The sequence below is a fragment of the Pleurodeles waltl genome, chromosome 6, assembly GCF_031143425.1.
Source record: "Pleurodeles waltl isolate 20211129_DDA chromosome 6, aPleWal1.hap1.20221129, whole genome shotgun sequence".
NCBI classification, from domain to species: domain Eukaryota; kingdom Metazoa; phylum Chordata; class Amphibia; order Caudata; family Salamandridae; genus Pleurodeles; species Pleurodeles waltl.
The window spans coordinates 1,584,463,353-1,584,480,944 of record NC_090445.1 but is presented as its reverse complement, the minus strand read 5'-3'; the positions used below and the strand labels follow the sequence as shown (position 1 = coordinate 1,584,480,944).

At 42.8% G+C, this 17,592-nt stretch overlaps 1 protein-coding gene across 2 annotated transcripts in view; it reads right to left on the bottom strand.

Annotated features, from left to right (window-relative positions):
- FKBP15 (FKBP prolyl isomerase family member 15) overlaps positions 1 to 17,592 on the bottom strand; it is a 353,417-nt gene that overhangs the window by 83,806 nt on the left and 252,019 nt on the right. For both annotated transcript variants that reach the window (XM_069241370.1, XM_069241371.1), the window contains exon 23: positions 6,680 to 6,832. In XM_069241370.1, coding sequence (XP_069097471.1) covers positions 6,680 to 6,832 — 153 coding nt within the window. The remainder of the gene's footprint in view (positions 1 to 6,679; positions 6,833 to 17,592) is intronic.

Below are 17,592 nucleotides of genomic sequence, written 5' to 3'. Positions count from 1 at the left end.
TGGCCTTCATTATTTTGGGGTGAGAGTTTGCCGGGATCGAGTGACTCCTCCTCTTCGGCTCCACTGCGCATGGGCATCGACTCCATGTTTGATTGTTTTCCTGCAGAGGGTAAGGTAGGAGTGATAGAGTATAAAGAAAAGAGATGTGTATCTGCAGCTACACATGCCACCGAACACATATGTACAAATGAATGTTTTAACTTAAACGGCTACAGGCTCCCGGGGAGGCGGGAGGGCGCATGTGAATCTACAGCGGAACATGCCACGAACAGATGTACACTGGGTAAGTGACATTTTCCGTTCAATGGCATGAGTAGCTGCAGATACACATGCTATGCATAGATTACAAAGCAGTTTTACCTCCCATAAGCGGTGGTCAGCCTGTAGGAGTTTAAGTTGTTTGAAATAGTGTTCTTAGTACAGCCTGTCCTACTGTGGCCTGTTGTGTTGCTAACACATCTACACAGTAATGCTTGGTAAATGTATGGGGTGTTGCCAAGTGGCTGCTTTACAGATTTCTGTCACTGGTATATTTCCTAAAAAAGCCATTGTTGCCCCTTTTTTCCTGGTGGAATGTGCTTTTGGTGTTACTAATAGCTGCATTTTAGCTTTTAGGTAACATGTTTGGATGCATTTTACTATCCATCTAGCTAGTCCTTGCTTTGAGATAGGGTTACCAGTATGTGGTTTCTGGAATGCCACAAATAACGGTTTGTTTTTCCTAAATGATTTAGTTCTATCAATGTAATACATTATAGCTCTTATAATGTCCAATGTATGCAGCGCTCTTTCTGCTACAGAGTCTGGCTGTGGGAAGAAGACTGGGAGTTCCACTGTTTGATTGATATGAAATGGTGATATCACCTTTGGTAGAAATTTTGGGTTTGCTCGAAGTACCACTTTATGTTTGTGTACTTGTATGAACGGTTCTTGAATAGTGAAAGCTTGGATTTCACTAACTCTTCTTAATGAAGTGATTGCAACTAGGAATGCAACTTTCCATGTTAGGTATCCAATCTGACATGAATGCATAGGTTCAAATGGTGGACCCATGAGTCGTGTGAGTACAATATTTAGATTCCACAAAGGCACTGGGGGTGCTCTTAGTGGTATGATGCGTTTAAGTCCTTCCATAAAGGCTTCGATAACAGGGACCCTAAATAGAGAGGTGTGTTGTATATTTTGCAAATACGCTGAAATAGCAGTGAGATGTATTTTGATGGACGAGAAGGCTAAATTAGCTTTTTGCAGATGAAGCAAGTAACCTACAATGTCTTGTACTGACGCTGAAAGAGGGGCAATCTGCTTAGATTGACAGTAAAACACAAACCTTTTCCATTTGTTCGCATAACACTGCCTGGTAGTGGGTTTTCTTGCTTGTTTAATTACTTCCATACATTCTGTTGGAGATGTAGATATCCAAACTCTAAGACTTCAGGAGCCAGATCGCTAAATTGAGTATTTTGGGATCTGGATGCCTGATCAGTTGCTTGTTTTGCGTTAACAGATCTGGTCTGTTGAGGAGTTTGATGTGTGGTACCCCTGACAGATCTAACAGTGTCGTGTACCAGGATTGACGTGCCCATGTTGGTGCTATAAGTATGAGTTTGAGTTTGTTTTGACGCAGTTTGTTGACTAGAAATGGAATGAGCGGGAGAGGAGGAAAAGCATAAGCAAATATCCCTGACCAGTTAGTTGATCCATAGATAGAGGGTGGGGGAACCTGGATGCGAAGTTTCGGCATTTTGCGTTTTCACTGGTGGCGAATAGGTCTATGTCTGATGTTCCCCAGTGATGAAAGTATATCTGAAGCACTTGGGGATGAATTTCTCACTCGTGTGTTTGTTGATGATCTCGGCTTAAAGCATCTGCCAATTGGTTGTGTATCCCTGGAATGTATTGTGCTACCAGGTGAATGTTGTTGTGTATTGCCCAATGCCAAATCATTTGTGCTAGAAGGGGCAGTTGCGATGAGTGGGTCCCTCCTTGTTTGTTTAGGTAATACATTGTAGTTATGCTGTCTGTCTTGATAAGAATGTGTTTGTGAATGAGAAGAGGATGAAAGGCTCTCAGTGCTAGGAATACGGCTAGCAATTCTAGGTGATTTATGTGAAGTTGTTTGTGTTTGGTGTCCCATTGTCCTTGAATGTTGTGATTGTTGAGGTGTGCTCCCAACCCTATCATTGATGCATCTGTTGTAAGTATTGTCTGAGGCACAGGGTCTTGAAATGGCTGCCCTTTGTTTAGATTTGTGGAATTCCACCACTGAAGTGATATGCGTGTTTGGCGGTCTATCAACACTAGATCTTGAAGTTGACCGTGTGCCTGCGACCATTGTTTTGCAAGGCACTGTTGTAAAGGCCGCATGTTTATTCTTGCATTTGGGACAAAGGCGATGCATGATGCCATCATGCCCAACAGTTTCATTACAAATTTGACTGTGTACTGTTGGTTTGAGTGAATTTGTGCTAATACATTGTGGAATGCTTGCATTCTTTGTTGACTTGGGCTTGCAAGTGCTGTTTGCGTATTTAGTGTGGCTCCTAAATACTGTTGAATTTGTGCAGGTTGCAGGTGGGATTTTTGGTAGTTTATAGAGAACCCTAGAGTGTGTAGGGTTTGTATTACTTAATGTGTAAGGTTTTGACACTGTGTATGACTGTTGGATTTTATTAGCCAATCGTCCAGATATGGAAAGACATGAATGTGTTGCCTTCTTAGGTAGGCCGCAACTACCGCCAGACATTTTGTAAATACTCTGGGAGATGTTGTTATCCTGAAGGGTAACACTTTGAACTGGTAAAGTTTCCCTGTATTACAAACCTGAGATATTTTCTGTGCGCTGGATGGATGGGTATGTGAAAATACGCATCCCTGAGGCCTAATGTTGCCATGAAATCTTGCTGTTGTAGCAGTGGGACTACATCTTGTAGTGTTACCATGTGAAAGTGTTCTGATAGGATGTAAAGATTGAGAGTTCTGAGATCTAATATTGGTCTTAAGGTTCCATCTTTTTGGGGAATAAGGAAGTACAGGGAGTAAACCCCTGTTCCTATCTGATTTTAAGGTACAAGCTCTATGGCTTGTTTGAGAAATAGTGATTGTACTTCTTCTTGCAACATGGAGATGTGTTGGGAGGAGAGTTTGTGTGGTTTTGGAGGTATGTCTGGGGGAATTTGTGCGAATTCTATGCAATAATCACTGTGGATTATAGACAATACCCAGTTGTCTGTTGTAATGGGTATCCAATTGTTGTGGAACGTCTGCAGTCTTCCTTCCACAGGTGAGGTGTGATTTGGGAAGAGATGGAGAGAGTCACTGTTTTGGCTGTGAGGCTTGTTTTGTTGACTGATATTTTCCCCTACCTCTGGGTAATTGGCCTTTATAATTTCCTCGAAACCCACCTCGTTGGTATTGAGGCTGGTAAGATGATTTGGTTTGTGAAGTGGATGCATCAGGTGTTTGTGCTCTAAAACCACCCCTGTATTGAGGTTTTCGAAGTGAACCTCTGTATTGTGTGGTATACAGGACACCCATGGCTTTAGCGGTGTCTGAGTCCTTTTTCATCTTTTCAATGGCCGTATTAACTTCAGGGCCAAAAAGCTGTTTTTCATTGAATGGCATAATAAGGACAGTCTGCTGAATTTCAGGCTTAAACCCTGTCGACCGAAGCCATGCGTGTCTCCGAATAGTAACAGCAGTATTGATTGTCCTAGCTGCTGTGTCTGCTGAATCTAGGGCTGATCTAATTTGGTTGTTAGTAATAGCCCGCCCTTCCTCGACTATTTGCTGTGCCCTTTTTTATTGGTCTTTGGGGAGATGCTGGATGATATCTTTCATCTCGTCCCAGTGGGCCCTATCATACCTAGCCAATAGCGCTTGGGAGTTGGCTGTCCTCCAATGATTGGCTGCTTGCAATGCTACTCTTTTGCCAGCAGCATCGAATTTCCTGCTTTCCTTGTCCGGTGGTGGTGCATCACCAGATGACTGAGAGTTGGCCCTTTTCCTAGCTGCACTTACAACTACAGAATCAGGAGGCAGTTGTTGAGTAATGACTGCTGGGCCAGAGGGAGGTGGTTTATATTTTTTCTCCACTCTGGGAGTGATGATCCTGGCTTTGACAGGCTCTTGAAATATTTGATGTGCGTGCTTTAACACGCCTGGAAGCATGGGAAGGGCTTGGTAGGTAGTGTGTGTGGAGGATGATGTATTAAAAAGAAAATCATCCTCAAAGGGCTTGGTGTGCATGGTGACATTGTGGTATGATGCTGCTCTAGCCAAAACTTGAGTGTATCCAGTGCTATCTTCCGGTGGTGATGGTTTGGAAGGATAGCAGTCTGGGCTGTTATCCGGAATGGGATCTGGATCATAGAGATCCCACGGATCCACATTGTCCTGTTGTGAACCTACAGAATGTACAGGAGACTGTGCAGGTGTAGGAGTAGCAGGTGGAGAAACAAGCAGGTGAGGAGAATGAGGAGGAGACTGAGGAGGTGAAAATTGTGGAGGTGGAGACCTTTGCTTAGGTCTTGGCACTTTAGCCGGTGGCTGGTTAGTGTCCAATTGTTCTTGAAAGGCCAGCTTCCTCTTAGGCTTCAGAGGAGGTGCAGTTATGATCTTGCCAGTGTCTTTATGAATGTGAATCCTGGCCTGCTTTTCATCAGTGTCCTCCATCTGTGTGAGTTCCTCCGAAAATGTATGGCTTTCTTTAAGTTGTTTCGAAAGTCCATGCTCCTCTGTGTAACTGGGTCTTTTCAGCTCCGAAGCTGGTTTTCTCAGGATCGAAAGGCCGGGAGTGGATATTGGCCTTGGCTCCGAAAGCGATTTTCGAGGCTTCGACTCGAAGGGTCGGTGTTTGCCTGTTTCGGAGCCAGTGCTTCGGCTCGAGTCCGAAGGCTTCGGTGGCATGGCCTTTCTCGGTGCCGAATTTGTTGCTTGGTCACCGGAGATCTTTTTGCGGATCGAGCCATGGCCTTCTGGTAGTGGCGTTCCCGAGGCCTTATGTTTGGGCTTGGATTGGACAGGGGCAGGCTGCTGTCCTGCAGTGACCGGTCTGTCCTCCTCGGACTCCTGTTCGGAATCGGACCCTTAGACGGAGACTGCAGTGGTCATGATCTCCTCTTCCTCTATGTCGAGACGTTCAGTGCTTTTCAACGCCATTTCCAACCTTCATGCTCTTCTGTCTCGTAGAGTCTTCTTCGAACGGAAGGATCTGCATGCCTCACAAGTATCCTCTCGATGGTCTGGGATGGTCCATGAGGCTTCCAAGCGGTCGGCCCGACCAGGCCCGAGTTGTGCACGGGTTCCCCGAAGGGAGAGTAAAGAAGTTGGATCCGACGGTACTGAAGTGTCAATGATACGCGATCGAAACAACACTGACGAATTAGAGAGTTTTAGAACTTTTGTCCAGGTCTTCTTCTTCTGCTTCCTCGTCTTCACTGTCCACAGGCTCCACAGCTGCAACAACACCGCCATCTGGACCATTCTCCTGCAGAAAAGGCACCTGTTGTCACAAAGCCAAGTTGTGAAGCACACAGCAGGCCACGATGATCTGGCACACCTTCTTTGGTGAGTAGAATAGGGATCCACCTGTCATATGGAGGCACCTGAACCTGGCCTTCAGGAGGCCGAAGGTCCGCTCGATCACCCTCCTAGTTCGCCCATGGGCCTCATTGTAGCGTTCCACTGCCCTTGTCCTGGGATTCCTCACTGGGGTCAGTAGCCATGACAGGTTGGGGTAACCAGAGTCACCTGCAAATGGCGAGGGACAACTATTAGACACACACTAACCTGTAGGGTTATCCCAAGACATCCATTCCCACCGTCTTGCTTCCAGGTGCTCACCTAATAGCCACACACGGTGCCTCTGGAGTTGCCCCATCACATAAGGGATGCTGCTATTCCGCAGGATGTAGGCGTCATGCACTGAGCCAGGGAACTTGGCATTCACATGGGAAATGTACTGGTCTGCCAAACACACCATCTGTACATTCATCGAATGATAACTCTTCCGGTTTCTGTACACCTGTTCACTCCTGTGAGGGGGGACCAAAGCCACATGTCCCATCAATGGCACCTATGATGTTGGGGATATGTCCCAGGGCATAGAAATCACCTTTCACTGTAGGCAAATCCTCCACCGGAGGGAAAACGATGTAGCTCCGCATGTGTTTCAGCAGGGCAGACAACACTCTGGACAACACATTGGACTACTACTGGAGCGAAAGGAAACACATCCGAACCCGATGGCGGAAAGAAAACAATCCAACATGGAGTCGATGCCCATGCGCAATGGAGCCGAAAAGGAGGAGTCACTCGATCCCGTGACACGAAAACACTTCTTTGAAGAAAAACAACTTGTAACACTCCGAGCCCAACACTAGATGGCAGGACTATGCATAGCATGTGTATCTGCAGCTACACATGCCATTGAACATATATATATTCTCCTCTATGCTTTACATCCTTTCTTCATTCCCTAGCCATTCTTCTTTTGTCTTCTGCAAGTCTCCATGTTTGTATCCAGAACCCCTTATCTCTCTTTCCCTGAGGTTTTAAGGAGCTTTGATGTGGCATCAACAAAAACTTAAACAAACTATAAAAAATTAACATATGGAGCTTTTGAGATTGGCAGGAGTTTTGACTTGCTGTAAATTTCAAAACCAACTACTCTACATACCTTTTCTTCTAGCTGAGTAAGCCTCTGCTGCAGTGCATCTCGCTGCTCACAAGCATCCTGGTACTGGCGTACATGCTGCTCCTTGGCCGAGGCCAGCATGCGCTCACACTTTGCCTGCCACTGGGATTCCAATTCTGCCTGCAACAAGGATGCCTGCAAGGAACAAAATTAGGATGACTTAACATCCTCTTGGCAAATAAAGTAGAGAAGCAGATAATCCACATAATAAATTTTGAGATCAAGGCAATTTATGCAACACCCAATTTCAGCAGAAGATAAATAAGTAACACTAGTAGACGCTTATAAAGACATTTTCCTTTCCTTGTCAGCCACTTTAGTGAAAACACTTGGCTAGGGAGAGGGTTGGATAATGTAAATTGTTGGGTTCATAGAAGCCAGTGGTAGTCATGATCAGGTCATTCTTTCATTCTTTATGGTGTGCCTTGAAATGACAAGATTCAAAACTCATACTAGGCACAGTCTTTTTATTTACAACCACAAGGAGAAACAATAAACAGAGTTAAGTAAAAGTAATTAGAAATCCCTATGCCAAACATACGCCATTGCAATTTTCATTGTCTTCTTCCAAAAGTACTATGAATTCTTATGACTGTCACATCATCTGCAAAGCTGAGCAACCCATCATATCCATGAGGCAAGATCAAGATCTCCTTTGGGAGATTTAACAATTTACAGCAGCAACCTCATAAGACTTGATAAACACAAATACAGGAAAGAAAATTGGACACCAAACCTTCTCCTGTAATGTTCCAATGAATTGAAACTTCCTTCCCACCCAGACCTGGCAAGCTCCGTCACTTATACACTTCTACACTTCAGTGAGGAACTAAAGGCCATCATACTAATGCAACGTCAACCACGTGTAAGCCCCTGGATAATATGCCCAGCTAGAAAACTATCCCTCGTGCAGTTCATATCAGTTTCTTCACCACAGCTGTATACCTACCCTACACTCCAACATGTACAGTCCTTTGCAGCTAGGTAGGTACTTTGAAAATATTTCTACACAATAAAGATAAAAGAACAATAAGGGACAGAAGTACATAAGAAATAAGTGTAGCTTGTAAAAATAATTAGACCTATAGCTCTTTATGTCCTACATATTCTGACTAAGCATCTCGTAATTTACTTTCACCAACACTCTAGAATGACCATTCCCTCTCAGATCAGTAGGTACTTTCATTTTTTCAGGCAATGTACGTCACACTTTTGAAAAAAAAATCAAAGTAATATATTTGCAATTGATATAACATTTCCACAAACATTGTTGCAATGGACATTTTAAAACACATTTTAATTTTATTTTGTGCACGGGGGATAACATAGGAAGAATTACTCACTTGTGGTACCTCTTATTCTTAATATATTCAGCTCATTTCACTTGAAAGTTTTATGGGTGTTCCCACCTTGTGGTATGACTGAAAATGATGCTGTAGTTGTGAATTGGGGCGCTCTTAGATCCTCCCTACCATTTTGTAACTCCCACTTTTAGTCAATTTGCTGAAGCTAAGACAGCAAAGTGAACACTACATGGATTAGTGAAAGGGGACTAATGGACTAAGTACCAAAAAAACCTTTTTCCTTGTTTTTCCCTTGTTTCTATTGTTACCCCACCATTTTGCACTTCCAAATCAGTGCAGAAGTTGGCTAATTGTGGAGACAGTGGGTTGGTCAGCAGTTTCAGTCACTACTGCAAGTTATTACAGATCAGCTACATTTTTCAATACAAAACAAAAGGCAAATATGCCAGCCTACAACCTGAAGGTCAGTTAGCAGATAAAATAGAAATAGTAAAATGTCCTAAGCCTACCACCCCTCCCTTCCCATCATTCACACTGAGGAGAGTGAAAAGAAAAACACACTCCATATACTTAGTTATTTCCTCCTTTGCACAGTTAGAATCCAGTGCCTGTCGTCTGTTTAAGAGAATAATCTCCATGAACCCCTCTTAACCTGGCAATTTAATTTGCCAGAGACTCTCAGTCAATTAAACCAGCATGTACAGTAGCTTCAGGCATAGATAATGTGCTAGTTCACAAAATTCGGCGGACAGAAAATGATATGGCTCACACCTCCTAAAATTCCTTGTCTTTGAGGTCCAAAAGTATTGTCAGTTTATCAATGCCCAACAATTTCCATAGATTCTACAGCCAATATTTATGTTCCGGCATTTACCCACAAAGAGACTCCTCTTCAGGACCAAGATGGGTTCCCTAATATCACTCCCAAATGCATTTATTAGACATTCAGATTCTCCTGCTTGAACTTCTATTTTTTTGTCCCAAAACAAAATAGAGAACCAAGACCTAGTGAGAACTACAGGGAATTGAATACTGTAGCATGTAAGAACAGATATCAATTACTCCTTATTTTGGTCTTATTAGATCAGTGTAGGTTAAGACAACATTTTCAACAAAATGTATCTAAGAGGAGCGTGTAAGCTAGTGTGATTTAAAGAATGGGATGAATGGAAAACAGCATTTAATACCACATTTGAGGCCAGGTGTATCAACCCATTTTGCATTTGCAAACTGTGCAAATCAGTACATTTGACTGTTGCAAATGCAAAATAGCCTTCCTAGATGTATGAGGCACAGGCAGTGCAATTGTAGGGAATCAAATTTTTTTGCTATTCCGTTGAATTGCAACTCCAAATACAAAATGCGAAATGGGCATTAAGAAAATGCTATTACCACCTACTCCAAGTTGGTGGTAACTATGTGCAATTCTTTAAACAATGCATTAAAAATGCATTTTTTGAAGTGCCATGTAGCGCCCACATGCCCCTAGGGCATGTGTGTGCTTTACATGTACACAAATTTATTTTAGGGGTGCATCAAAAGTGGCCTTAGGCTCCTACGCACCCTTGGTTTTGCATTTCTAACCGGAAATCAAAAATTAGGAAATACAAAATCATTGTGAAGGCCCATAGGAATAAATGGAGTTGCAGTCCCTAATAGCGATTACGATTCAGTAGGAATACCTACTTTGTTACATATCATTTTTCCCTAAATAGTAATTTCTTAAAATTCGTTATTTAGGGAATGCAAAATGAGATTTTGATACATCTGGCCCTTGGTCACTATCAATAATTAGCAATGAACTTTGGACTATGTAATGCTCCAGCTGCTTTCCAATATCCTATTATTGAGGTAGTCCAAGAGAGTTTGTAAATATTTGTTGAAGTTTATCCTGACAACACCTTGGCTTTTTCGAATACCCTGGTGGAACATCAAAATGTGTTACTGAAGTGCTCAGAAGATAGTCAACACCATTGTATACCAAAATCAAAAAATGTATTTTCGAAGTACCAAGAGTCACCTTTACTAGGTTTTACCATCTCAGAAGAAGGTATAATAATATATGAAGTCAAGGTTAAGACACGTCTCCAGTGGCCTGTACCTAAAAATAAAGAAGAAAATGAATGTCTCCTATGATTTGCCAACTTCTACAGGCAATTCATTTGCTCCTTCTCTACCATTATTGCTCCTACAACACAATTCACTAAGAAAGGTGTTCCTTTTGTCTGGGGGACAAAACAGGAGGAAAAAATAACTTACTTGTAACTGTGGTTCTCTAGTTTTGGTATCTTTCATCGATTCACATGCCTAAATCATCGCCAGTCGTTGAAGTGGGAGTCCCACAGTACAATAATAAAGCAATGTGTATCACTATATTAGATAGACTGGCACTGAACCATAAGTTTTATAGCCTATCAATGTCCTTTTTATAAAAGGACCAAAGCACATACTTTAGCAAATCAGGTGACTGCACCCTCTAGAACACTCCCAAGAGAGGCTGATTCCCTCAGATTTTCGAGCACAAGAATGAATAAAAAATCTGTGCCTGAGGGCAGCCTCCAAGGGGAAGAGGGTGGGTTGCATGTGAATCTATGAAAGATACAAATACTGGAGAACCACAGTTGCAGGTAAGTAACTAATTTTCATCTCCAGTATTAGATCTTTCATAGATTCACAGGCTTGAATAAGAATAACAAGCAATAAAGGAAGAGAAGGTATAATCATACCATGTTTACATGGTATATTACCATGGTGGGGAAAAAAGTAAAGAGGCTCACCTTATTGAAACAGATTGCCTGTCCCATAGCCGCATCAGTTTTATGAGTCATCAAGGCAATACTGTTTCGTAAATGTGTGCCTCTTGAACCATGTTGCTCCTCTGCAGATATGCTGGAGATGCACTCCAGCAAAAAGAGTTACAGATGTGGACACAGCTCTGGTTGAATGGGCCTTGACTTTGACTTGTAATGGCTTTCCTGCTTGTGTATAACAAAATAGTATAGTTGACGCGATCCATCTAGTGATGGTCTGTTTAGTTACTGGAAGACCTTCTCTGATACCACCGTATGCCAGAAACAATTAGTCTGCTTTACGGAGCAAAAGGGTCATCTATAAGTAAAACCTTATGCAGCATTTGACTGCTAGAGATGCAAAGATTATTCTGCAACTGTCTGAGGATTTGGGAAAAGTGTTTGTAGAACCACATGTTCATTCAGGTGGAAGTCTGACGGCACCTTAGGAATAAATCTAGAAATGGTTCAAACTGTGACACTATCTGAAGTGAATTGAAGAAAAGGTTCTTTGATGGTAAAGGCCTGGTGTCACTTACACTTTTGGCAGATGCTAGAGTCAGAAAAAGTGCTGTTTTCCAAGTTAGGTATTTCAATTGTGACCTGTGGATGGGCTCAAATGGCGGTTTCATTAGCTGTTTCAACTCTATATTCAGGTGCCAGTGGCGGAGGTTTTCGAACAGGAGGAAAAGTCCAGAATAGGCCTTTGAGAAATTGTTTTACCCTGCAACTAGCCCATGAAGACAGTGCATCACTAGAGTGTAGAAACTTGGAAATTGCCTCCAGTTGCAGTGGAAGAATAAGTTGGCCGATTTCGCAAGATGGGAGAAGAAATGGGAGGATTTGCTCCAGTGGTGATGTGATAGGGTGACCATTCAATTCAACACACCAGAGGCAGAAGCACTTCCACTTGAGTTTATACGTTTTTTTGGTTGTGTCTGCTATTGCTTCGGCAAAAAATTCTCTACATTCTGATATAATTCAGAAACCAGGCCGATAGTGTAGTGATGTCTGGTCTGGATAACAGATCTGGCCCTGGTTCAAGGTCAATAATTCTGGTGTCGGCTTGAGTCGGACACGGGGTTGGTCCAAGAGGAGCAGGAGCTCCGTGAAACAGAACTGTCTGGGCTACTTGGGGACTATGTGGAGAAATCTGCAAAGCTCCCTCTTTATTTTGTTGAGCACCTTTGGGATTAATGGGATTGGGGGAAAAGCGTAAGCATAGATGCCTGAACATCTCATTGAAAATGCATTACCCTGGGATCATTCCTGGTGATGCCAACTTGCAAATAATGAGCATTTCTTGTCCTTCTTTGTGGCGAATAGGTCCAAGTTTGGCTTGTCCCATTGGTGGAAGAGCCTGTCCAGAACTTGTTGGTCTAGCTCCCACTCATGGTAAGGAGTGCTGGTCCTGCTTAGTGAGTCTGCGAGGAGGTTGATCACCCCTGGTATATGTTCCGCTGTGAGCAAGATTTGATGTTGAAGAGCCCAGTTCCAAATGTCCTGCGTTCGACGAGGTAGCGCTGATGAGCGTGTTCCCCCTATTTGTTGAGATAAAACATACCAGTGGTATTGTCTGTGCATATGAGCACCGATGACTGTGCTATCCCGGGGAGAAACTACTTAAGTTAGCTTTGAGCTCCAGTTAGCTCATGTGAAGTTTTGTTTCGCCTGGACTCCACATGCAGCTTATCTGTAAGTCCTGTAGATGGGCACCCGAACCTTCTAGGGAGGCATCTATTGTCATGACATAGTTGAGAATTTGTTGAAGATATGACAGATTTGAAGCTTGTGTCCACCAAGACACAGTTACCTTTATTGTTGAAGTTACTTGAATGCGATCCTCAAAGGACCCCTGGCACCTGGAGACATTGTTTGTCCAGTTCTTCTTGCACTGGACGCATCTGTAGTTGGCAATTTGGAACAAGAGGGATGCAGGAGATCACGCCTAAGAATGATTTGTAGTTCTGAATAGAGGCAGACATTTTTGTGGACAGTTTGTGAACTAGTTGTTGAATCTTTCTTTGTCTGTCCTGAGAGGGTAATGCTTTGTCTTTCACAGTTTCTAGGACAGCTCCCAAGAAAGTTAAGTGTTTCGTGGGTTGCACACGAGATTTTTGACAGTGAGGCTGAATTTGGTGAACAATGAAAGGCAGATGGACGTAGCTGTTGCTGCTTGCTGATGTGAAGGAGCTTTTATGAGCCAATCGTCCAAGTATGGAAAGACTTGGATTCCTTGTAGTCTGAGAAGAGTCGCGACTGGGGCTAGCGTCTTGGTAAAAATCCTTGGGGCAGATTTCAGTCCAAATGGAAGCACCTTAAATTGCAAGTGGGTACCAGCTACTTTGAAGCAGAGGACTCTGGTGTTTTGGGTGTATTGGGAGGTGGAAGTACGTGTCTAGGAGGTCCAGTGAGGTCAGATTATCTCCTGTGTTGAGGCGGTATAATATACCATGGAGCGTCAGCAAGCATAAAACATTGCCTCTTCAAAAATGTATTCAACCTTTGTAAATCGAGAATGGGGTGCTAATCTCCTGAGGGTTTTTTGAATAGTAAGAAACAGAAATAGAATCTACATCCTTTCTAAAGTTTTGGAACTACCTCTACTTTGAGGAGTTGTGTTAAGTTAGGGGAGGTGACCCTGTTAGAGGGTTATTTGAAGGTTTTGAGAGAAACTACAGAGTGTATCCTCGGGAGATCACACTGAGAACCCCCTTGTCTGATGTTATTGTGGACCACTGATGAAAATAATTCGTAATTCGGCCTCCAATATGGGTTGTTGGAGGATGGGGGCTAGTTGGTACCAAATTTTGGTTACTGCTTTCTGTTTGCATCTCTGCTGCGGGCCAACAATTTTCCACTGGTTGAATGGTTGTATGCAGCCACTGGTGTTTGCCTAAATTGCTGCTGTTGACCATACTAGGAACGGTACTGTGTTTGTCCTGATTGAAACTGTTGCGGGTAGGGCTGGTAACCTCCCCTAAATGAATAAGCTCCTCTGTCTCTAGGTCCTCAAAAGGGATGCCTCCTGAATTAGAGAGCCCCAAGGGACTTCGCTGTATCTGGGTCTGCCTTGATGGACTGGAGGGCATCATCCACATGTTTGCCAAATAACGATACACTATCAAACAGCATATTCAGTATCTTGCTTTAAATCTCTGGATGGAAGGAAGTAGATTTTAACCATCCTTGTCTGAAAAGATCTGCTGCATCTGCAAGTTGTTTGAACCCACTGTTGGCAACATCAATGGCACGATTAATCATCTCCTCTGATTTTTTTCACCCTCCTGGAGAATCTTTAGAGCTTCCAGCTTGGCATCCTCTGGCAGCAAATCAAAGTAGGTGGGACATATCCGACCACATTTGGCAGTCATAACGGCTGAGTATGGCCAATGAGTTTCCTGCTCTTGCTATCATGGCTGCCATGGAGGAGAATCTCTTCCCAATATTATTGGGCGCTAGACCATCCCTGTCGGGAGGAGAGGAAATTGGTGTGAAGGGATTCTTCTATCACCGCTGTGCCACTTGCGATACCACAGAGTCTGGTTTCGGCTGCCCAATAAGACAAGTTGGTGAGTCATCAGGAGCTTTGTACTTCTTGTCTAAACGTGGAATGATGGCTGAAACCATAGCCAGGTTTTTCATGGCTTTAAAGCCTTTTTGCCAAATAAAATCTATAATCGAGATAGCATTCACCGATTTCTTAGCCTGTTCTGTTGTCGTATAAGAAACAGTCTGTTTGTTTGGTAAGCAGTGGAAGCTCAACTAGTTTGGCGGCTCTCTCCATTAAATTAAGGAAGCAGTCAATGTCCTCTGGTGGAGAATCTACAGATGCTGCCACTGGTGGGGATGGAGTGGGAATGAAATAGTCATCCCACTCTTTGGAAAATGAGGTATTGTGCCTTATTTCACCTTATTTTTCTTCATCTGTAGAAGGGCATTGTCAGCTGGGGGGGTCAGCCAAAGTATCTGCTAACATAGGTGGAGGAGCGACAGGTGCATCAAGCAACTGTGATGGCTGCGGAATAGGTGTTTGTGAAAGAGGCGCAGACTTTGGAGAATGCGTTCTAGGAGCCACAGGTGTAGATGGTGGAAATCTTCGGTAATAGACTCGGAGCATGCTTTATAAATTGTTCACTAGAGACACGGGCATTTGTATGGAAGGTTCCTGTTGGTCTTGGTTTGAATAGTCATCTTGGAATTACCCTCTCTCTGAATAATACTGATCCTCATGAGAAGGCTCATCATAAGGCTCGATAAGGAAACTAAGGCTAAACGTGGAGGAGGGAACGGGTGAAATGCATGAAAAATGATGAAGGATTTAGCTGGCACATGGGAGTATATATTACTGACAAAGAATTTGCAAAAATACATCTGACCAAAAACAAGTAAATCAGAATCTAATTGTAATAGTATTTATATAGCGCTTCCTACCCCTGATGAGGCGTCGAAGTGCTTTTCGGCGAGTAGTACGCTACTACGGAATCCAAAAGGAATTAGTGGTGGATTAGTATAGGGAAATATGAGTACAGTTTTAGTATTATTACGAGTTCATTTGAGCTGCGGATATGTGCGTTTGTTAGTTGGATTGACTGGAGTAATGGAGGGGTGGAGAAGGGAAGAATCCAGAAGTGTTTATTAGGAGTTTATAGTAATTGGGATGAGTAAAGGGGACGGAGGAGGGAAGAATCTGTGGAAAGGTTTAGGGAGATCATAGTAGCAGGAGGGGTTTTGGATGAGTTAAAGGTGAGATAAATGAGGGAGAATTTAGTAGGGTTGTTTGGGAGATCATGGTAGTAAACTGAGGTTTGGGTGAGTTAGATGTGGAAGAGGAGGGAAGAGCTTAAGCAGGGTCATTTAGGAGATTAAAGTAGTTGATTTGGGATGAGTCAGAGTGGAAATGGAGGATAGATTGATAGAGACATGACATATGGTGATGGGTAGACAAAGTAAAGCTTACAGGAGGGTAAAAATATAATATTTTTTATATATATATATATATATATATATATATATATATATATATATATATATATATATAGAAAATGTCACTTACCCAGTGTACATCTGTTCGTGGCATGAGACGCTGCAGATTCACATGCTGTGCATTATCCTGCCATCTAGTGTTGGGCTCGTAGTGTTACAAGTTGTTTTTCTTCGAAGAAGTCTTTTCGAGTCACGAGACCGAGGGACTCCTCCCTTTCGGCTCCATTGCGCATGGGCGTCGACTCCATTTTAGATTGTTTTCCCCGCTGAGGGTGAGGTAGGAGTCGAGAGTATACTAGATGTGCCCATGCAATGGAGTAGGTGTGTATGTACATAATGTGTATTAAAATAATATTTATTTACAAATTTACAAATCTTAATCAACTAACAACGGCTACAGGCTCCCGGGGAGGTGGGAGGGCGCATGTGAATCTGCAGCGTCTCATGCCACGAACAGATGTACACTGGGTAAGTGACATTTTCCGTTCGGTGGCATGTGTAGCTGCAGATACACATGCTGTGCATAGACTACTAAGCAGTAACCTCCCCTAAAAAGCAGTGGCTTAGCCTGTAGGAGTTGAAGTTGTTTGAAATAATGTTCTTAATACAGCCTGTCCTACTGTGGCTTGTTGTGTTGTTAACACATCTACACAGTAATGTTTTGTGAATGTATGAGGCATAGACCAGGTGGCTGCCTTACAAATTTCAGTCATACGTATATTCCCCAGAAAGGCCATTGTGGCGCCTTTTTTCCTAGTGGAATGTGCTTTTGGTGTAATAGGTAGATCTCTTTTTGCTTTGATATAACAAGTTTGAATACATTTAACTATCCATCTGGCAATGCCTTGTTTGGATATATGATTACCGGCATGAGGTTTTTGGAAGGCTACAAACAATTGTTTTGTTTTACGAAATTGTTTTGTCCTGTTAATGTAATACATTAGTGCTCTCTTTATGTCTAATGTATGTAAGGCTCTTTCGGCTACTGAGTCTGGTTGTGGAAAGAAGACTGGGAGTTCCACTGTTTGGTTTAGGTGGAACGGCGATATGACTTTTGGTAAGAATTTGGGATTTGTACGTAGAACCACTTTATGTTTATTTATTTGTATAAAGGGTTCTTGTATAGTAAATGCTTGTATCTCACTTACTCTTCTAAGTGATGTGATAGCTATTAGAAAGGCTACCTTCCAAGTTAAGTATTGCATCTCACAAGAGTGCATGGGTTCGAATGGTGGTCCCATGAGTCGTGTTAATACAATATTAAGGTTCCACGAAGGTACTGGTGGTGTTCTTGGGAGTATGATTCTTTTTAGTCCCTCCATAAATGCTTTGATGACTGGGATTCTAAAAAGCGATGTTGAATGTGTAATCTGCAGACAGGCAGATATTGCAGTGAGATGTATTTTAATTGAAGAGAATGCTAGCTTAGACTTCTGTAAGTGTAATAAGTAGCCTACTATGTCTTTTGCGGAAGCATGCAGTGGTTGAATTTGATTAGTGTGGCAGTAGTAAACAAATCTTTTCCATTTGTTTGTGTAGCAATGTCTTGTAGTGGGTTTTCTAGCTTGTTTAATGACCTCCATACATTCTTGTGTAAGGTCTAAATGTCCACATTCTAAGATGAGCGATGCTGGATTCGGGTGTCTGATCTGTTGTTTGTGTTGCGTTAACAGATCTGGCCTGTTCGGTAATTTGATGTGAGGTACTACTGATAAATACAGCAGTGTTGTGTACCACGGTTGGCGAGCCCAGGTTGGTGCTATAAGTATTTGTTTGAGTTGGTTTTGATGCAGTTTGTTGACCAGAAATGGAATGA